At 48.3% G+C, this 22,811-nt stretch overlaps 1 protein-coding gene across 4 annotated transcripts in view; it reads left to right on the forward strand.

Moving 5' to 3' along the window:
• The window catches only part of NSDHL (NAD(P) dependent steroid dehydrogenase-like), a 38,349-nt gene extending 37,373 nt beyond the window's left edge, over nucleotides 1-976 (forward strand). For all 4 annotated transcript variants that reach the window (XM_054677081.1, XM_016947544.2, XM_016947545.3 and 1 more), the window contains one exon: nucleotides 397-976. In XM_054677081.1, coding sequence (XP_054533056.1) covers nucleotides 397-729 — 333 coding nt within the window. In that variant the 3' untranslated portion in view covers nucleotides 730-976. The remainder of the gene's footprint in view (nucleotides 1-396) is intronic.
• Nucleotides 977-22,811: the final 21,835 nt, after the last annotated feature.

Below are 22,811 nucleotides of genomic sequence, written 5' to 3' on the forward strand. Positions count from 1 at the left end.
GTCCCAAAGTGCTGGGGTGACAGGCGTGAGCCACCGCGCCTGGCCCGGGTGTGGCTTTTGATTTAAAACAAGCAGAACACCGTCAAGAAATGTAATATGAGGAATTCATTGCATCCAAAGATATGTAGATGAGTTTTATGATGATTAACAGTTATCAAATTAACAAATGTGCCTTTCCAAGTGCAATCTATGCTTCATTTAAAATCCTGGCCCATAGATGAAACTTTCATCGTCTGCCCTTTCTACGCCTTAGCAGTTGTGCAATTGAGGGCAGGCCATGTGGAAAGCTGCAGCAGTTAGGCAGTGAGAATGCGATCTGCACGGGCTTAATAGATGCTTCAACTTTGGGCAGGTGGGGGTGGTGTTTCTAACTTCTTGTTCCTGTTCTCCCGCCAGGCATTTCACATCACCAATGATGAGCCCATCCCTTTCTGGACATTCCTGTCTCGCATCCTGACAGGCCTCAATTATGAGGCCCCCAAGTACCACATCCCCTACTGGGTGGCCTACTACCTGGCCCTCCTGCTATCCCTGCTGGTGATGGTGGTCAGTCCTGTCATCCAGCTGCAGCCCACCTTCACACCCATGCGGGTCGCACTGGCTGGCACATTCCACTACTACAGCTGCGAGAGAGCCAAAAAGGCCATGGGCTACCAGCCACTAGTGACCATGGATGATGCTATGGAGAGGACCGTGCAGAGCTTTCGCCACCTGCGGAGGGTCAAGTGAGGGACACTGGAGGCTGGGCTCTCTCGACACGTTGCTCAGCCAGTCACTCCTTCCCCTGTGGATTGATGAAATAACATCCTTTGAATGAGTTTGCTCTGAGCCTGTGACTCCTTCTGCTAGGCAGAGAGCACACCCTACTCTTTCCGTGACGATGAGGGCGGCAAAAACACACATTTCTTCCTTCATGGAATTGGATTTGGATTTCTTGAAGCAGGCAGCTTCATATTATACCGATTTGTTCTCTGTCTTTTTGTGTCTCTCTGTTTACCCCCTCCCTTGCCCCCTCTTCTGGGTTATACATTTCATTCCAGTGTCCTTATACATAATCAAGGAAGCTGTAGGAAGCTACAACCCATTTGTTAGTTCTGATGGAGAACCATTTCCATGCAGACCAATACTAGAGTGAAGCCTCTAGACTTTGTTCAAGATACTCTATCTTCAAAATATCCCAGAAGAAAAACAGAAGCTGTTAACACACAGGTGAGACTTTACATACACATTTCATACTGACAGTGAGCTTAGAGCAAAAGCTGAAAGCTGAAATGACTGTAATTCCTCCCCAGTCTCTGTTGCTTGTTAACTCCTTACATGCTTCCACATTCTCTTTCAGGTACGTTGCTGTGCCTGCCTGCATTGTTTTTTGTTCTTGTCGTTGTAGAGACAGAGTCTGAGTGTGTCTGTTGCCCAGCTGAGAGTGCACTGGCTAATCACAGGCCCAATCATAGAGCACTGCAGCCTTGAACTCTTGGGCTCAAGCAGTCCTCCCATCTCAGCCTCCTGAGAGCAAACGTGCGCCGCCACAGCAGGCTTGCACTGTTTTCACAAAACATTTCTCTTATCAACAGAGTTCTGTTGTTTTGAGAGGCAAGGCAGTGATCCAGCCCAGTGGCACCCTGTTTCATCTGTTCAGCTCCTCTCCTAATGTGGGACACTGGGCTGGGCGACAGTAAGCCAGGGAGCAGGAGGGGCTCCTTCCCTGCAGCTCACCCTCAGAACCCTTCAGGCCAGTTTCCAAAGGGCATAGCGTAGAGGATAATTCCTCGGAATGAGGAGAGACTGTGCTGCCCTCTGCTGATGGGGCAGGGGGATATAAACATAAATAAGACAGCCTTTGCCCCTAAGGCACTTAGAATCATGGACTTAAGATATGTTCGCAAGCCCCTGTAATGCCAGGCAGGACATGATACACACACTTAAGACGCAGTGGTAAATGTTCAGCTTCTGTCGAGGAGGTGATGCCTTGAGTCGGACCTTGAAGAATGGATAAGCAGTGAGACTTCACTGTCGAAGTTGGCATTTCAGGCTAAAGATGTCAGAGGGTCACAGTCAATGGCATGTCATAGTTTAATTAGCAGCACGTTGTGTTTCTTAGGGGTCCATGAGATAACGGTGTCTTAGATTCAGTGAAGGACAGACGTGCCAGCCTGGTTTGGGGTGGGGAAGCCAGCCAGACTGATGGTGCAAAGCTGAAGGGGATGTACTTTTATCTCCCAGGCAGTGGTGGCCAAGAATCAAGGAAACCATCGTGGCTCTTACATGGAGCCTTCAGACAAGAAGCAACAAAGGCCCACGCGATGATGGAGTTGGGCGGGGGCAGTAGGGTTGGGGGTAGAAATGAAGCCTTACAAGAAATGGCCTGGAAGGGGTCCGCGCTCAGCACCTGATTTCCTGTGGGGAGTGAGAGGGAGGGAGGAGGCCACTCAGGCTGGAATGAAGCCGCAGAGCAGCTCTAAGCTGGTGGGAGGATGGTGTCGGGCCCGGAGTGGGTGAGGCCAGCAGACCTTGCTGATGAGCACCAAGGACCAAACTGCCCTCAGCTTCGACCTAACCACTCGCTCAGAAAAATACTAGCTGCCATCTAGACCAAAGATGTCCCTCATGGAACCTCTTCTCTGCCCTCTCTTCACTCATTAGACCACAGATAATCGTTGGGCCCTGCCCTGCACTTCAGTGGTGAATAAAACACGCAGCCCACAGACCAATATATTATTCAAAACTGCTGAAGTTTCCAAAAAAGAAAAGTGCAGGGTGCTATGAGAGGGACATAGGGCTGCAAGCAAGCCTGGCCCAGGTGGCGATCACGGCAGAACAGTTGCAGAAACAGTGCCTGCTCAGATCCGAAAGGTGAGGCTGTGCACAGAGACCCTGAGCCCCCCGCTGGCCAAGCTGACGACCTCCCGGCCGCTCCTTGTATTTCCCTGCATTCCTGACCCAGACCTATCTCGACCCACCCATTTGGAGAAAGTCTAACCACCAGGAAACCATAACCTCAGTACCCGCTGAGAGCTTGTTAGAAACCATCAGGCCCCACCCCGGAGCTACTGAACCGAGACCCTGGGCTTGGGCCAGCACTCTCTTCACAAGCCCTGTGGATGGTTTCTGACCAGTGAAGAAGCCTTCCTGCAGATCACTGAGTCCAGCTAGAACCTCCCCTTGGCTGCTGCAAGACTGAACTTGCCCTACTCACAGGCCCAGGGCCTGGGGGCCACCCCCACCCATTTCTTTCCTGACAGCTGATGGCTTTGCAGCACATCGCCCTAAGATGGCATCCTGGAGTGCGGACCCAGGCCTATGTCTGTCCCTCGTGTCACATCCCATCTGGAGAATCGGGGCCAAGGGAAGGCAGTTCTCTCCCAGATTGGGGACAGCTAGAAGCCCTATTGCCAAGTGCTGCGTGTCCTTTGGGATGATCGCATTCAATCCCTCTTCCTTCCCTTCCCTATCGACACTGACCTAGTTCAGCACCTGACCCCATCTGCACCTAGGTCAGGTGTCCTGGGACAGCCGACCTGATCTGTCTGCTTACTTTCGCCCCTCCTCCCATCCAGCTGCTATGTGTACACCTAGGGTATCCAGTCTCTCTGCTAAAAACACTAAAGCAGGGTCCGATTTTTCCCAGCCCACATTTCCAGCTCCTTCCACTGGTCTTCACACTTGCTGTGTTGTAGCCAAATGGAACCACGGTTTCCTGTTCACGCCCTGTCATGCATCCCCTGCTCAGGCTGTCATGACTGCATGCGATGTCCTCTCCCCGCTGTGTCCCAGCTCCAGAATGGCCCGTTCCCTTCCCCTAAAAAGCCATGCCTAATCCTCCCAGTTGGAAACCACCTCTTTTCTCTGGATTCCCAGCCTGGGGCCCCTGACCTGTACCTCATTTTGTGTTTCCTATTTGTGCTTTTTCCTGCCCCCACCAGGCCAGGAGTTCTTAAGGACAGAGGCAATCAGTGTCCCCACAGCATAGTGGGTGCTCAGGAAACCTCCCTGTCTTGGAATCCTGGAGTCACAGTAGCAACAAAAGAAAATGGTCCCAGGAATGGGGAAAGGCACAGCCCATGAGACTGGGTTGAAGCAGAGAGAGGTTCCCAACCTGCCATTCAGATGGAGCTTGAGGAGTCTGTGAACTCCCTAAATTCGATGCAGCCTTTGGGGGTGTGGGTGTGTGTGTGTTTGTGGGTGTGTGTGGGTGTGTGTGTGTTTGTGGGTGTGTGGGTGTGTGTGTTTGTGGGTGTGTGTGGGGGGTGTGGGTGTGTGTGTGGGTGTGTGTGTGGGTGGGTGCGTGTGTTTGTGGGTGTGTGTGGGTGTGTTTGTGGGTGTGTGTGGGTGTGTGGGTGTGTTTGTGGGTGTGTGTGTTGGTGTGTGTGGGTGTTTGTGGGTGGGTGTGGGTGTGTGTGTGTTGGCATGAAAGGGCACATGGCTTTCACCAGCTTCTCAAAGAGGACTGTGGCCTAATAAAAACTAGTGAGTGGAGGGGGCCAGCAGCTGTCAGGCGAGGGGCCAGGAGAGACATGCCAAGGGCAGAGTGGGGCTCCCAGGCCTCATCGTCACCCCTGTGTGTGTGTGTGGCTGGCTGTTCCATCATGGGGTCCATGGCTTCAAAACAGGGAAGCACTGGAATCCACGAGGAGGAGGGCTTGCCAGACAGGATGGCAATGGTTGAGGCCTCTGGCCCCAGCCCTCTGGGCTCTGGTGCCCATTGCCCCTGGAAGATTCTTAGCTTTCTGGATGAGACAGCCCTTGCTGGTAGAAAGCTCTACCTTCTGCTGAACTGAAACACCATTGGATGTGACTTCCCTTGTCCTCCCTCATTTCCTCCCTCACCAAACCCCAGCAAGTGCAGCTTACACAGGTGCTGTTCCCTCCGTTATCCCGCAGCTCATCAGCAGCACTGTCCTCTGCTCAGCTCACCTGCCTCAGGGCACCTGGTCCTGCAGGGCCAGCCACTCTTCTTCAAACTCCATCTCCAACATCATTTCTTCTTTGCAGCTGTCCCCCACAGGTCTCTCTGGCTTCATACAATGGCCAGCCTACATCTCCATCAAAGCACTTCCTCCATCACAGGGCAACCATCCACTTAGCTGCCCAGATAGAGCTCTATGAACTGCTTTGCTCCTCAAGGGCTTTTGATTCGTTACCTGTTCCAGGGAAGTAAGCATGCCCAGTTCATGTGCCAAGACTCCAAGGGCATTTACAGGAGAAAGCCACCAACTCATTGGCAATCTGGGGGAGCCCCAGAGAAAAGAGGCCATGGCCAAGGGCACTCAAGGGCAGTTAGCAGAGCCAGGGCTGGACCACTAGCTCCTGATCCCCCAGGCCAGCGCACCCCAGGTCACCCATTCAGATCCAGGCAGCCTAATGCCACATAGGTGCCCATGTGGGAAGGAGGCAGTCAGGATATGGGCTCCACCCTGAGGTTCTCTTAACATGAAGGGCTGAAAAAGCACAAATGGATCATTAGGAACTGTGAGAAAGAAGATATGTTGGCAGACACTAGAACCTTCCATTCCAGTATGTATCTCTTGTCACCAGCACTGCCTAGTCATTGATCGTGAAAGGCTCCAAAAGATGGTGGACCCAAAGTCGAGACTCTTTGCCAGCTCTGCCTCTTACCGGCTCCAGGAGGTCTGTTCATATTAACTCATTCGGCCCAGAGAATTTCCCAAAGAACTTTCTAGAGTGACTGGGGTAGGGGAGAAAAGGAGGGAAGAGGATGGAGGCCTCTCAGCTTCTTTTGTCCTGTATCACAGCCTGGCTCCCAGCAACACTTTTGGGATGCCTCTTGTAGCAGGTACTGGGAGACATGCACACCACTGGCTTTGTTCTCCATGGTGGGCAGGGGGAACATCAATTCAAAACATTTTAACTGGGCACCTACCATTTCCCTCAAAGAGCTCACAGTCCCATAGAAGAAATGAAATGCAGAAATTAATAACCCAAGCGCTCCTTCCTTTAAGAGCAGAGGTCAGCAAACTATGAACTCAGGCTCCAATCTCGCTTGCCACCTGCTTTTGTAAATACAGTTTCGTTGTCACACAACCACATCCATTTATTTACATAATGTCTAAGACTGCCTTTTCACTACAATAGCAGAGTTGAGTAGTTATGACAGAGGCCATCTAGCCTACAAAGCCAGTCAAAATATTGACTATCTTGCCCTTCATAGAAAAGGTTTTGTGATGGAAGAATGAGGTCAGAGAAAAAAAGAAGAAAAGGAAAGGTTTGTCAACCTCTGCTTAAGAGGGACTGAGAGGCCACGAGCACACGATGCTTAGCATCACTAATCATTAAGGACATGCAACTCAGTACCACGATGCGACATCGCCTCATCCCATTAGGATGGCTACTATCAAAACAAAAAAATAGGCCAGGCACAATGGCTCACGCCTATAATCCCAGCACTTTGGGAGGCTGAGGCGGGCAGATCACTTGAGATCAGAAGTTCAAGACCAGCCTGGCCAACAGGATGAAACCCTGTCTCTACTAAAAATACAAAAAATTAGCCAGGTGTGGTGACAGGCGCTTGTAATCCCAGCTACTCGGGAGGCTGAGGCAGGAGAATTGCTTGAACCTGGGAGGCGGAGGTTGCAGTCAGCCAAGATCGCACCACTGCATTCCAGCCTGGGTGATAGAGCTTGGACTTGATAACTCCCTGGAGGGTGACATGGTGACATTTGTGTTTGGATGGTGGGGAGAGTGCAGGGAGAGGGACCAGAGGTGGGGCGCCAGTGGGGAACTACCTCTAGTCCAGGGCAGAGACGGTAAGAGTGTGTCTGTCCTGAGGAACAGGCAACGGGGCTATGGTGCAGATGTAATGAAGAGATGATTCTGTGCAAGAATGGACCATCCATGATGATTGATTGGATGTGGGGCTAAGGGAGGGGAAGGGATAAAGAGAACTAGGAGGCTGAAGCTTAGAAGAATTGGTGGCCAGCCATGCCTTCTGCTGAGCTAGGGACCCAGGAGAGGATGAGATATAGGTAGCAGCAAGGAAGAAGCTGAATTCCATTCTGGCCATAATGAGTTGAATGAACCTTGCAGTTTCCAGGTAGAAAAGTCTAGAAGGCAAGAGATAGTTATTTCGGACATCTTGGCTTATTGCTGCTACCGAAAGCCACAGGAAAAGCAGGAGGATGAAAAAATGGGACCCTGAGAATTAAGAAGTGAACCAAATACCCAGGTGTCAAGGAAAGCTAGGGAGGAGGGATCAAGCTTGAGAGGATGGTCAGCAGCGTGGGTGGTGCTGGGAAGTTAAAGAGGCTGAAGACTGAGCAAGGAAATGTCCCTGAAATCTAACACTGAACACCCACTTTATAACTGGCCTTGTGCTGGGGGTAAGGGCCACCGTGGTAGACAGTCTATCCAAGAGCCTTTCCAGAGCTCCTGATCTAGCTAAGGGAAAGAACCACAGTTGATGCCAGCTGAGCTAAGCGGCCCCAGGGAAGCTGCAGCACAGCCTATTTGGCAGTACACTTGTGCCCAGCGTGGATTTTCATACCCTGCTCATGGACTTGTGTCCTTTCTTCATCCTCCCTTCCATATTCTTCCTTGATGGCGCTCTTCTCAACCATAGATTTTCTTAGACCTTTTGGGGGCCCTTCCAGCTTCTGACCCAGACAGTGCTAGCCAGGCCGTGGGCACTACAGGTTTGTTGAGTGGTTTTGATGGGAGCGGATTAGAGGAAAAACCAAAGATGAATGCTGAGCAAGATGATAGGAGCAGGGTTGTGGGAAGGAGAGTGCCTCCTCAGCCAGCCAGCGCCTTCCCAGGTGGTCAAGCACTTTCTCCTTGGATCCTCAACAAGCCTGTTGAGTCCAGCAAGGTCTCCCAATATCCCCATTTTGTATAGGGAAGCCCAAAGTTTCAGACAGGGAAAGGGGCATTCTGAAGATGCACAGCAAGTTAGGGACAGCATCCTTTTCCTCAATGGCCTTCTACTCTCTTGGAATAATGTTGAGTGGCCTGAACTCCTTGCCTCTGTACTGGCTGGGAACACTGGATGTACTCCTTTCCTATGACTGCTGTATCAGATTACCACCAGTTGAGTGGCTTAAAACAATGCAAATGTATTATCTTATAGTTGTGGGGGCCAGAACCCCAAAATCAGCTTCACTGGGCTAAAGTCCAGGATTTGGAAGCTCTGAGGCTTCTGGAGGCTCCGAGGGAGGAGTTCCATTTTCTTTCCTCTTTTGAGCTTCTGGTGGCCGCTTGTTTTCCTTAGCTTGTGGCCCCTTCTTCCATCTTTGAAGCACATTACTCCAATCTCTGCTTCTATGGTCACATTTCCTGCTCTTCTTCTGTAGTAAAATCTCCCTCTGACTTTCTCTTATGATGACACTTGTGATTACACTTATGGCCCACCCAGATAACCCAGGATAATCTCCACATTTAAAGATCTTTAACTTAATCGCATCTGCAAAGTCCCTTTTGCCATATAAGGTAAGAAGAGTAACAGGTCTCAGGGGTTAGAATGTGGACATGAAGCTGGCTAAGAGAGGCAAGCCCTTGGGTAAAGCGCCACCTCACAAAAGACCCTGCTTGGCTTCAATAGGCTGAGGACCTTGAGGAAACTCTGCTAGATCCCTACAGCCCTGTCTGCCAGAACCATCCAGATCGTTCACTGGGCTGGTTTGGCACCAGCTAGTGATTGTGAAAACTGAACAGAAGTCACCAATAGGATGGTGCCAACTTAGTGCTAGAAAATGTGGGAGGATCGGCAGGGCAGGTTCACAAAGGCCCGAGAATCCAGCGGCCCAGGTGAGCAAGTGCCTGTCCCAGCACTGCCTCCAGGCTCGGGACTGGGGCTTCCAATCCTGGGTCTGGACTTCAGGTCCTGCAGTGGGGGTACTCAGACTTACACATCCTCTTTGTACCTTGTTTGCTGCTGGGATTAGAATTTAGGGGAGTGAAGTTCAGGGACGAATCTAAGGCCTCCCAGCCAAAGGCCATCTAGCCCAAACAAAGGGGCTTCCAACATGGTCCTAGGTGGCACTGAGACCAAGCCTGCAGAGACTGGGCCCTGTGAGAGAGTCAAGGCAAGGCCCCAGGGCACTGCAGGCTGTTCAGGTGAGGGCACCTCATGCCACTGTGGAACCAGGAGCTCCCAAGATCCCTGTTCTGTCAGCATGAGTGTCTGATTGCTCCCTTCTTCAAAGCCAGCTCTGGCTCGGAACGCTGGGTGCTGAGACACTGCCTTTGGTGAGCATGGGCTGCTTAGGAGCTTTAGAGGGACTCCTGCTGAACTGGGGGTCGTCTCTCTGCAATGCCTTCTGCCCTGTCTGCCTGCCTGACTCCCACATGTATCTCTATGGGCTAGTAGCCTGGTCGAGTGAGGCTCCCTCTGTGCCTGTCCAGTTTGGCACCAGCTAATGATTGTGTCCAGGGGCTCTGGACCTGCCTCTTTCTAGACCAAGGAGTCCTCAAAGGCAGGGTCTGCTGGGAGCCTCCCTGTGACCCCTGCAGTACCAGCACAGCCATTCGTGCCATGAGTTGAATAGAACTGAAGAGAAGGGAGAAGCTTCCCGGGGGTGGGCAAGAGGAGGCTTGAGAGCCCAGGAATAATGATAAAACAGTAACGGCCCAGGGCTAAAGGAATCCTCCAGAATCCGAGTTCTGTGGATCTAAGTTGGCCTGGGACTGCCTGAGGATGGGGCAGGCCCTGCCCAGAGGCCTCTTGGAGCCAGCCTCCAGCACCTCCTCAGCCTGACCTTCCACCTTCAGTGTTTAGAGCTGAGAGAGCAGGCTACGGGGCACATAGGTCAGCCCTGCATTGCTTACACAAGTGGGCCAAGACTCCAAGAGGGGCTGAGATTTGGCCAAGGTCTTTGAAGAAGGAATGCCCATTCATAAAAGAAGAGCTATTACAACTTCTGTCTCTTCCCAGAGTCTTCTTTCCAGCTCTTCCTAGAAAAGCATGGCCCGCTCAGTCATTTCTCAGGTTCCTGTGCTGAGAACAGGAGTGAGGAAGGGAAGCTCACAGGAATGAAGCACCCACTGGCCACTGGAGATCAGATGGGCACCATTATATGTTGGATAGTATTCCTCCAAAAAATATGTTGAAGTCCCAACACCCAGTGCCTGTGAATGTGACCTTCTTGGGAAGGAGAACCTTTGTAGATATAATCAAGTTAATATGAGATCATTAGAGTGGGCACTAATCCAACATGATGGTGTCCTCATAAGGAGAGACAGAGACACAGACACACGTGGGAAGACAGTCACATGGAGATGGAGGCAGAGACTGGAGTGATGCAGCCACAAGTCAAGAACACCTGGGGCTACCAGAAGCTGGAGGAGACAAGGATCCTCCTCTACTCCTGAAGGAGCGTGGCCCTGCTGATACCTTGTTCTTAGACTTCTGGCCCCAGAAGTGGGAGATAATTCATTTCTGTTGTTTCCAGCCACCCAATTTGTGGTACTTTGTTCCAGCTATCCTAGCAAAGTCATACAGACACTTTCACAAATGTCTCACAACAGCCTCTCAGCCAGGCAGAGATGGCAGCATTGGCTCCGTCTTCTCATTCTAATGTCAACTCCTTGCATTACCTCTCCAGGCTTGCCACCGCCCCAACTGTGAATAAACAGTGCTCCTCATCTTCAAAGCCCTTTGGAAATACTAATTAACTCTCAGCTAATTGGATGAAAGAACGTGAAGCTCTGATGACATCATCTCCATTCTGTGCCCAGATCTAGCCACAAGCGAAATCTGGGACTGCTGGGCTATGAGCCTTGTCTTGTGGGAACATGTTGTGCCCACGAAACATGGCTGGGGACGGCCGTCTACTCACTTTAGCTCCATGGGCTTCAGAAAACGGCCAGCTGTGGGCACACTTGGCCAATCAAGCACGCATAACACAAACGGTTTCTGTGATTAAGAGTTTGTGTGGGTGTGGGTGTGTGTGTGCGTGTGTGTTAATCACATACCTTTGCACTCTGCACATCACTGAGATTGTCTTATTGGCCGTTCTAAACAGAAGCTTACAAAAACATGTGTACTTTCAAATATCCTCAGAATGCATCCCTGTGATCCTGAGGGCCTGTGTACCCCCTGCCTTGTAGAACCAAGAAGAATCCCTCTGCGTCCAGGGCCCCAGGGGGTGAACATCAGTTGAGCTGGGCAAGTAGCTGCATGCAAGGCCTGGAGGCAAGAGCCTGCAAGTCAGAGGCCATCTGAGCCAGGAGCCAGAGCTGAGAGAGATTCCGACCAAGGCCAGAAGGGCGTGAGGAGGAGGTGCAGGGCTGGGGCTGTCCCCACGACAGCAGGGTCTTTGGTGGACAGACAGCAGGCATGCTGCAGTGGACAGGGTCAGGAGACGAGGGTTAGAATCCTGCCTTTGACTTTGCCACTCATTAACCTGGACAACAGTGACAGGCCCATTCCAGGTCTCCCTGACTCCGTGCGATCTCTCCTTCATCCTCCACCCTGTGGCCAGGAGCACCATCCATGCACCAGGCAGATCTGCTCCTGGCACTGACCACTAAAAACCTCACCCGTGTGTCCCACGGGATGGACTTGAACATGATGGGTAGTACAATGACCGTCTTTGTTCAATAACAAAGAAAGAAAGAAAGGCCATTCCTGCTCAGTTATCTTTCAATCCTTCAGATCATGAAAAAAGATCAAAAAACTAAAAAAAACCCCAAAACCTCAGAGTTCCATGCTCTCGTGTTTTTTGACTTTGTATTGAAGCATAATATACATTTTGAAAAGTGCATGTCATACATAAGTATAACGCTTGATGACTGCTCACAAGGAGAACATATCCATGTCAAAGCACCCAAACCGAGAAACAAGATGGCCACTACCCTGACATCTAGCAGCGGAAATTAGTTTCACCCATTTTTCTGTTTTTTTTAAAAGAAATCGGCCGGGTGTGGTGGCTCACACCTGTAATCCCAGCACTTTGGGAGGCTGAGGACGGTGGATCACCTGAGGTCAGGAGTTCAAGACCAGCCTGGCCAACATGGCGAAACCCTGTCTCTACTAAAAATACAAAAATTAGCTGGGTGTGGTGGTATGTGCCTGTAATCCCAGCTACTTGGGAGGTCAAGGCACAAGAATCACTTCAACCTGGGAGGCAGAGGTTGCAGTGAGCAGAGGTGGCGCCACTGTACTCCAGCCTGGGCGACAGAGTGAAACTCTGTCTCAAAAAATAAAAATAAAAAATAAAAACAAGAAATCACTCTATATGTGCTCTTAGGTGTTTAGCTTTCTTCCCTCGACATTATGTTTGTGAGCTGCATCCATTTGTTTCTACACTCATTGTCATTGCTGTAGAGCATTACATTGTGTGAAGATACCATAAATTACTTGTTCCTTCTACCTTAATGGGCATTAGGGTTGCTTTTGGCTATAACAAATAGTCCTGCTCTGAGTATTTCTTGGGTATATGTTTTTAAAAACATCCGTAGGCTGTTGAGTGGGAACCTGAAAGTGGGATTACTAAGTCAGAAAGTATGTGTGTATTTGGCTTCAGTGGGTAAGCTGAGTTTCCCAAGTGGTTGTACCAATGTACCCGCCCCACCAGTAAAATATGAGTATTCTAGTTGCCAACAATTAGTATTTTCTGTCTTCTTAATTTTATTTTATTATGTTATGTATGTATGTATGTATGTATTTCTTTTTAGAGACAGGGTCTCACTCTGTTGCTCATGCTGCAGTGCAGTGGTGCGATCTCGGGTCACTGCAGCCTCCAACTCTTGGGCTCAAGCGATTCTCCCACCTTAGCCTCCTGAATAGCTGGGACAACAGGCGTGCTTCACCATGCCTGGCTACTTTTTTATTTTCTAGTTTTTTGTAGAGAGGAGGGTCTCGCTGTGTTTCCCAGGCTGTTCTCAAACTCCTGCACTCAAGCAATCCTCCCACCTCGGCCTCCCAAAATGCTGGGATCACAGGTGAGTGCCACTGTGCCCGGCCTGGAGTTGTTTATTTGTTTGATGTATTCTGGATGAGGGTTTTGTTGAAGATGTGTATTGTGAACATCTCCCACATGTTGAGTATCCTTTCACTTTCTTAACAGTGTGTTTTGATGAACAGAAGTTTCTCACTTTAATATGGTTCAATTTATCACATTTTTGGTCACACTCAGCACTTTTCGTGTCACACTTAAGAAATCTTTGGCTGTTGCCAGTTCACAAAGACACTCTCCTATGTTTTTCTTCTAAAAGCTTTATTGTTTTACCTTTCACATTTAGGTCTGCAGTTTGTGTGGAACTGATCTTTTTATATGATGTGTAGTAAGGATTCATAGACATTTTTTTTTCCCATATGGGAACCCAATTAACCCAGCACTTTTTGTTGAAAGGCCAATCCTATTCCTACTGCCCTGCCCTGTGGTGCTAGTGTATCTTTAGCTTCTCAAACACTTGATAACTCTCTGATTTGCTGTTGTAAGTGTTAATGAGTTAAAACAGTTCAGACCCCAGTTATCAATCAAGCACTTATCTAGGTGGTGTTGTGAAGGTGGTTTGCAGATGTGATTAAAGTCTTTCATAATTGACTTTAAGTATGGAGATTGTCCTGGATCACCTGTGCAAGCCTCAGCCAATCAGTTGAAAGGATTTAAGAGCAAAGCTGAGACTGCCCTGAGGAAGAAGAAATTCTGTCTGTGGATTGCAGCTTGGGCCCACGTCCAAGAGTTCCTGCATGCCCTTCCTGACGACCTGCCTTATGGATTTTGGACCTCCCCAGTCAGCCCCCACCACCACATAAGCCAATTCTTTCTCATAGATCTCTTAATATGTATCTCCTACCGGTTTTCTTTCTCTGGTGGAACCCTGTCTGATACATGCCTCCATCTCCCAAACAAGACCGAAATGGTTTCAATAGTAAATTCACTAGCCATTCACCGCAGACTAGGCGAAGAGGGAACCCTCACTAATGGGAGTGGAATGGAGGAGGAAAATGAGTCTAATCTCAATCATGAACGTAGATTAAAAAAAAAAAACTCTACAAAATCTTAGCCAAGTATTCAAAGGATCTTATGCCATGACCAAGTTCATGTTGGTATACACTGCAATTGCAAACCAAGTCTTGCCAGGCCAACTCATCTTAATGGAAATGATGAAATTCAGTTGAGAACAGTGGCAGGCCAACAGTCAAACTTTTGAATGAAATGCACTTTAATTCAATGTCCTCATCCTTGAATGTCTTCATATCTTTATTATCCTTGGTACTTTCATGCCCCAGGACCCAAAGCTGAGAAACCAGCTTGAGGAAGCATCCTGGGCCCACAACTGATTTGGTTCCACCCCTACATCTCTCTCCTAAAACTCCCTTTCTCACTGTGTCCACCTCACTCAGAAGCAGTAGTCCTCAATCCTTGGAGCACACCTGAGTCTGCAGGGATACCTGTTAAAAATGTGAACTGTCTCCTGGGGCAGGTTAGTTGACCTAGTGGACTCACGTCTCTGAAAGGTTCCAGCTGACTTGCATTGGTATCTAGGCTCACCCACTTTCCAGCTGTATGGCCTTGGGCAAATGATCTCCCTGCTCTGAGGCTCAGCATCCTCCCGTGAACCACATAGCCTCCCTAGCCCAAAGGGGAGGGAAGAGTCACAGCTCCTTTGCCCACCATGCAGGGTGCCCCATGGTGGTAAGGGCGCAGCCAGTGGGGAGCAAGGGAAGATATCCTTTGGGCAGCCTGAGTCCAGGAAACACAGCTCTGCCTTGCTCAGCCCCAGGAGGAGCCACACATCTGCCAGGCTCTCAGCAGGGTCAACAGGAGCAGCCAGGCTGAGCTCACATCTCCCTGAAAGAAAGACAGCCATGGGGCGTTTCCTGCTGGGGACAGGTGGAGTGAAGTCCTTGCTCTCCTTGCAAGCAGCCGAACATTCAAAGCGAGGCTGACAAGTTCAAGTCATCCTCTGATCCTTCTAGAAATATCCTGCTAAAAGCCAATCACATGTTTTCTTTCAAATGTGTCATTTTGCACAGATGTTTAAACTCTGGCATAAGCAGCAGGTTGCATCAGCCTCTCTTACATCTAAGGCCTGCAGGATCCCAATAATTTAATGTTGACCAAAGGAAGAAAGCCTCCTTACAAAGTGGCAGAAAGAAGAGGATCAAGACCTCAAGGAGGGTTTTCTCAGGACACCTACTGACAGAAGCACTGTGCATCATACCTAGCATGTAGTAACCCCTCAACAAATATTAGCTTTATTATTAGCATTGTTAGCACAGCTCCCACGAACAGTCCCCGATGCCGCATGTAAGTGGCTAACTGAGCAATTTGAACCCAGTGGGGTAATAATCTTGGAAGTTAAGAGTCCGAGCTCTAGAGTAAGACAGCCTAGGTCCAAATCCCAGCTCCACCACTCACTAGCCCTTCCGTGCCATAGAGTCCTCATCTGTAAAATGGGGATAATAATAGTATTTACGTCATAGGGCTGTAGCAAGGATGGAATGAGATGTTTTCAGTAGAGCGCTTGGGACAGCACCTGACATAAAAAGCATTAAGTCAACATGGACCCTCAAATCACCCCCTTCAGCTGAGCTTTGTCAAATCGGCCTTGCCCATCTATTAACAGAATCTTGAGCAAGTTTCCGAAGTTACTGGTGTCTTGCAGTTGTTAAAACTCAGACCAGATTAAAATGTCAATCTCAGACTCAGTTTCACTCTTCCCTACCCAACGCAGTGCAGCTTCCCTGAGCCCCTGGCTGCTCTGAGACCCTCCTGCCGCCCTACCCTGTTTGGGAAAATCAAAGGACACTGGCTGTCTCATGGGAAGGGGGAGGAGTGGGGGAAATACATGAGTCCTTTTGAAGGCTCTTTGAGACTTGAGTAGGTTTCTGCTCCTTGCCTCAGAGGCATCTTAACAAAGGTGACTCCTGACACCTTCCTGTAGGCTCTTTTTGCGTGGGGGATCTCTTTGAGGAGAGCTGGTTGGAGCTCCTTCCTGGCCTTCTCTGATCATCCAACACACACTCAACCATTCCCATACTGCCTAGGTGATGTCATGCCCTCCCGTGGCCTCAAGGGGCCATCGCTAGCTGCCTCTGCCCCTACAAGCTTGGCCTCTACCCTGGACGGTTCCGCTGAGCTCCTCCCCTGTGGTGTCCTGGTGTCAGCTCATCTTATCCACTCGGTTGCCATACAGGCCCCACAGCCTCACTGTCTCCCAAGTGAAAATCAGATCTCTACCCTATTCCCTTCCCCCAACTGTTGCCCGTGGAGTCTCTAATTCCTGAATAAAAGATTTGTGCAAGTAACTGAGGCCAGCAGGCCCCTCTGTCTCTCCTTTCCAGCCCAGACTCCCTTTGGGCAAAGCTCATTCCTGGCTACTATGCACACCAAACACCTGTCCTTCAATTTGGGGCTGGGGCAAACAGTTTAACTCTCCAGTCTTAGGAGGAGAGGTCTCCCTTGTCGAAGATGGGAGTGGAGGCCAGAGAACGGGGAGATGAAAGTATATCCCAGCCACGTAGGAACATTTCTGCTGGTGCAAGAAACCTACATCAAAGTGGCCACAAGATGAGCTAATAGAAGGTGGATAAATATGAGTCCATATTTACTGCACTTTATGTGGAATCTTGACCATGTAGGGAGGGAAAGGCCTGCCTGTGCCATTCTCCTGCTCCCACCCCTTTTTCCCAAGCTGAGCAGGAGCCCCCTTGGGTCTTGGCGTTGACTTTATAGCATTTGAGATTCTTATCTCTTCCTTCTAGTCTTTTGAAGTACATGATGACACTCTCTCCTTCCTCTGCCTTTTCCTCTGGGGAAATATAAGAAAGGAATAAAGACTTATTTGTCTGGAAAAAAACCGAGTCCAACTTTTACAAGTAGAGAATAAACTACAAACAACTTCAATCTGATGGTTGACTTTCACTGACAAGAAATTTCCTCCTTTCCTCTCCATCCCCATCTCTCCTTCCTTCCCTCTTTTTCTAAACATCTAGCAGCCTCCTTAACTGCCCTGTAGGCATAGCCCTGGCTAATACCTGTGACTGGAGGAGCTCTCATCCACCCAAGGTAGACATCATTTCACCATGCCAGGATGCAAGCTGTAGGCGAGGCCTGAGGCTCAACAGATCTTGGAATCCCCCTCTAAATGGGTATGGTCTCTGCAGAATTCAGGCTCCCCTTCTAGTCTATTCTTCTGAGGACCATCTCTTTCTATTTTTCCGTCAACACCCTCTGCCCCTCCACTGACTCCCTCTCCCATCACCGCTACTCCTCCATCCTCTGGCTACCAGTTTTTGCCTCAGTACTAGGTGGCTTTTTACCAGACTGAACCCCTCAGGGTCCAGGCCTGGCTCAAAGCAGGTGCTCAGGACACAAGTATGGGCCACTGGAAGCCCTGTATCGTGGGGAGGGAGCAGGGAGTAGGGCTTCAGGAAGTGTCTGCAGGAGTGACTTCATACAATCCACTACGATTCTGATATTTTAAAACAAATAATATGTGTGACTTTTTAAAATGTCATGTAAAAACACGATTTAACTTGTCTTTAAAATATACCAGGTATTTACCAGGTTCGTACTTGTGAACAAATATTGTCTTCATCCAAACGTTAAGAATGGCTAAATGCCATCATGTTCCCTCCTCCAAAGCTACCCTCTTGGAAAAGACAAACTTGTCCAAAGAGGCTGCCTTAGTCTAGAACCCAAAGGACTTTGTCACCTCCATAATTTGGAGACACAGCATGAGCAAGCTTCGCCTGCCACCCCACACCCCCGCCCCGAGCCTGGCATACTGGGCCATTGCAGATTGGGTGGCAATACTGGGAGACATCTAGTTCTAAACCTTGAGTTTAGAAACATGGGCACTTGAAAAATGACATCTCTGGTTTCTTTCTGTCCTGGAAATGATCATCTTCTGTTCCCTCCAATGCTCACTGAGCATTTGGTGCGTGCCAGCTCCCATACCTGTTACCTAAGACTCGGGGAGGAATATAAGCTGGTTTCTGCCTTCTAGAGCTCACGGGCTGTCAGGTAGACAGAGGAAAACCCAGTCACCACCACATGATGTGCTCATGAAGGGACTGAGCCACGTGTGTTGGCTTGGCAGTCCCCAGTAGCTCAGAAGGGCTGCCATGGGGAGGAAGCATTTTCTTCTGGTGGTCTTTGAGAAACAACCTCTCTACACTGACACCAAGTACAGCAGCACCCGCCTGTGTCCCTTCACCTGAGTGAAGTCTTTGCTTGTCTTTGTTTGTTTTAGATAAAATTAATTCTTTCTCAGTTCAGAGTGGCCCCTGATTCTGCCATACAAGTGTGTAGTAGATAAGTTCACGTTCAGTGTCGCTACGCCTTTCTGATTTTGCAGTCTTTATTTCCTTCTAGCTCTCACCTTTACAGACTTAAAAATGCTCCACTGGAAACATAGGTTGTTTGCTATTGGAGTTTTTTGGCCTCTGACACCCCTTTGGCTCCTTGGTTGTGCTCCTCAGTTTTCTCTGGGCCTTCTGGGGGGCTGGCTTCTCCTTCCCACCTGCTTTATAGGGAAGACACGTTGCTCTTGGCTCAAGGCAACACCCAGAAGCAGAAGGAACTCTCTCCTGGGCAGCCCAGTGACTGGCACGGGCTCAACAGCTTGAAAGCTCCCCAGCCAGAGGAGGTCTGGCACAGATTGAACGGGCTTGTTGGGAAGTACTTGGGGGCCTCAGAATGGCTGAGTGGGCTGGGCCCACAGCAGCAGGGGCTGGCAGGGCTGGCTTAAGTGTTAAGAATAACTCTTTTCTGTTGTTGTTTTTATTAGTGCTTTTTTATTACGAAAGTAATACACTGCCATAAAAATTCAAAGAGTACAGAAAGGAATAAAGAGAAAACTCAAAGCATCTTCCCAGTCAGCCCACACAAACCCACTTCCTAGAGGCAGCAGTTATGATCAGTTTCATGTGAAACCTTTAATATAATTTTTATACATATGCAAATGTAACAAATATAAGAATGCATTTTTTGCAAATTGCTTTTCTTTAAAGGAAAAAAGTATATGCCCATTTTTTAAAAAGTCAAACACTACAGAAAACACAAAATAAGACATAAAAAATAAAAACAAGGAAAAGACAGCTCTCAAAATCCATATCTTAGAAGATAGCAAGTGTTGACACTCTGGGAGGTGTTTCTCAAAGCCTTTGGGCAATTTGACAGAAGTGAAATCACACTATTTACGCTGCCATGTAACTTGCTTTGATGCAAACTGCTATTTCTCTCTTTCATTCAACAATATATTATTGGCATTTTTCATGCCCCTAACTAGAGATCTAAAATCAACACCTCGATTGGCCACATAGTATCCTGTTATAACTTTGGAATGGATCTTCTGATAGAAACTTATCTTGTAACGAGTTTTTTAAAATATCATGAATAATGTTGCAATGAGCATACAGGTACTTAGTTATCTCCCCCTGATGCAGTTACTACCTGAGGATAAATGCCTAGATGCGAGGGTACTGGCAATACAACCCCAAACCACACTGAGCTGACACTTTCTATCCACTGCATTGAGAAAATAGAACACATCTGACAACACCAAGTGTTGGCAAGGATATGTAGCACTGGGAATTGTTTAGGCAGGAAAGTCAGTGTTCTGCTGTCAGATTGAACATGCACATACCCTGTGACCCAGCAATTCTGCCCCAGGATATATTATATAGATGGTTCATGACTTAACAATGGCCCGACTTACGATTTTTCCACTCTACCATGATGTGAAAGCGATACACATTCAGTAGAAACCAAACTCGAAGTCCCATACAACTATTCTGTTTTTCACTTTCAGTGCAGTATTCAATAAGTTACATGAGATATTGAACACTTTATTATAACGTAGGTTTCATGTTAAATGATTTTGCCCAACTATAGGCTAGTATAAGCATTCTGAGCACATTTAAGGTAGGCCGGGCAAAGCTATGATGTTTGGTAGGTTAAGTGTATTAAATGCATTTTCTACTTAGGGTATTCTGAACTTATGATGCAGTTACATCCCGATAAACTCACTCCACATCTGGGAATGTTAAATGCTGCTGACATGTCCAGTAAAATGCAAACTGAAAACTGATCATTGGATTTAGCAACATAGAGGGCGTTGATGACCTTGACAAGAGCCATTTCTGTGTAGTGATGGGAGTGAGAGAGAAGGGAGGAAGAGGACTCTGAGAAAGTGTAGAGAATTCTCTGAAGGATTGTTGATGTAAAGGGAAGAAGGGGAATGAATGGACAGTAGCTAGAAAGGTGTATGGGGTCAAGAGAAAGGTTTTCTAAAATGGTGGGAAGAATTCCAGCGTGTGTGCATGCTGAGCAGAATGATCTGGTCAAGAGGGAATAATTGATGGTGCAGGAGAAAGGGCGAAATGTTAGCAAGATGTTCCTGGGTAGGCAACAAATGGGACCTTTCATCTGCTTCAGGACACATCGTTCTCTTGTATCAGGATGGGGCAGAATGTGTAGATAATGGTGCTGTGGAGGTAGGGGATGAAGATGTTTATATGCATCTCATTTAATATAATATACATATGTACTATTTTTGTATGTCAGATAATAAAAAGAATTTTAAAATGTTAGCATTGTTGAGTCCAAGGGATACCTCATCATTCATTTTGTGGCATATTTTTAGATCACCACCCAGAAGGTTGCCCTGACTTATCCTCCCACTCTCAGAGCCCCTGGGGCAGGAGAGTGCCCATTTTCCCACACCCCAGGTACCCCAGGGTTTTGCAGATTTGTTTTAAGTTTTACATACCTGAGGCAGGGGTGGAAACAGTTGACTTTCTTTGCATTTCCTTCATATGCTAATTGGTGACCCACAAATCTTCTTTTGTGATTATCTGTTCCCTTCCTTGGTCCTTTGCTGATTTTCCTACTGGGTTGCTTTAAAAGGAGTCCTTTTTTATTTTCGGAAGATTAAGCCTTTCGCTGTCATATGCAGTTCAAATAACTCTTCCTCATTTGTCATTTGTCTAATGACAGTTATGGTGGGTTTTGCCATACAGAAGTTTTTAATTTCTCCATCTTTTATGGTTTCTGGTTTTCATGACATACTTAGAAAGGCCGTCCCCACCCCAGGATTCTTTCTCATACTTTTATGGTTTCATTTTTTTTACATTAAATTTCTGAGCCATCTGGAGTTTATTGTGGTGTGGAGAGTGAGGTAGGAAATCTAGCTTCTTTTTCCAAATGGCCAGTTATTCCAACATCATCTCTTGAATGATACACTTTTAATCCACAGATTCAAAATGCCACCTTGATCACACACTGCATTTGAAACTACACTCTATCCCTCCGTTCATCAATTTGGCAGCTGCTTCCTGTGTGCCTACTCAGGCATCATACTAGCATGAGGTGTGTTTCCTACATCCAGGAGGAAGGGAGAGGAGACACAGGAGACAGCGACCCTGCAGGGTAATAAGTGCTAGGGTGGAAGGCGGTGGAAGAGACACTTAGCTGGGTCTTGGTGGTTAGGGATGACTTCTTGTAAAGGCAATGACCTCTAAACAGACATGAGTATAGTAGCAGTTAACCAGTGCGAGGGACCTCAGTCAGCACTAAGTTCTAGAGACAGAATGGAGGCCTATGTTGGGAATCAGCAGGAAGTCCAGTATGGCTTCCATATGACAGGAGCTTAGAGCGTGAAGAGGCTGGAGCCATAGCAGGTACTAGACTTGGATGGCAGAGGGAATGAGGAGTCTCAGATGGTGCCCCTGTTTCTAGCCTGGACCGCTGGACATGGAGTCACCTTATCACCCAAGCAGGGCAGAGGGGAAGATGGCTCTGGCTGCTTTGCAGAAAGTAGATGCAGGAGTCAAGTGCAGAAGCCAGGAGACTGGGGAGGAGGTGATCGGGGACACTACTGTGTCCCAGGATAGTGGCAGTGGAAGTGGATGGTTTGGAGCTGCAATCAGGACTGGCTGCTGGATTGGACATGGGAGACGAGGGAAAGATCAGTTAAACACCTAGGCCTTGGGAGGTGCCTTTGATGATGAAGAAAACTGAGGGAGGAGAGGTTTGGAAGGTGAAGGATGGTGGCACAAGAGTTTGTTTTGAACATGTTTCATTTGGATTGACTCAGACATTCATGTGGTGATTTCAAGTAACAAAAGTAGCAATAGTAAACATTCACTGAGCACCACCATGTAACAAACTCCATTCCAAGCACTTTATGCACGCCATCCCATGTCATCTCACAACAACCTATGAAGGTAGATGCTGGCACTCTCATCTCTATTGTACAGGTAAGAAATGGAAACTCAGAGAGGGCAAGTAACGTGCCCAAGGTCACACAGCTATTAATTGGCACAGCTGGGATTTGCACGCAGTCCAGTTCCAGAGTCTGTGCTCATAGCCTTCATGCCTCCAGATAAGTGGGTGTCGGGGAAGCCAAGAGAAGCAAGTTTTTCCAGAAGGGGAAAGTGGAGTGATCAACTGTGGCCACGGGGTAAGTGAAGGCAGAAATGTGAACACTGGGTTTAGCAACATGGAGATGACTGGTGAGAAGAATGATGTGAAGGGAGTGGTAGGGTTGAAGTCCTGATCCAGGTGAGTTTATGAGAGAATGGGAGGAGAAGGAGAGACAGTGAGTCTAGACAACTCTTTTGAGGAGTTTTGCTCAATAGCAAAGTGGAGAGATGGGGCAGTAACTAGAGGTGGGAGTGTGGTCAGGTGAGATTCTTTTTTTTTTTTATGTTGATGGGAAAGCTCCAACTGAAACAGACATTTTTATGATGTAGAAGAGAAAGGGATAATTATAAAGAGGGAAGAGTGTATGAAGGGGAGAAGGAGTGGAATCCAGAAGTTTATATTGGCACCATTCTGCACAGTTGCGTGACGTCTGCCAGCATGGTTCTTTGCCTTGGGGCAAGCATGAAGAATATA

The sequence above is a fragment of the Pan troglodytes genome, chromosome X (assembly GCF_028858775.2).
Source record: "Pan troglodytes isolate AG18354 chromosome X, NHGRI_mPanTro3-v2.0_pri, whole genome shotgun sequence".
NCBI classification, from domain to species: domain Eukaryota; kingdom Metazoa; phylum Chordata; class Mammalia; order Primates; family Hominidae; genus Pan; species Pan troglodytes.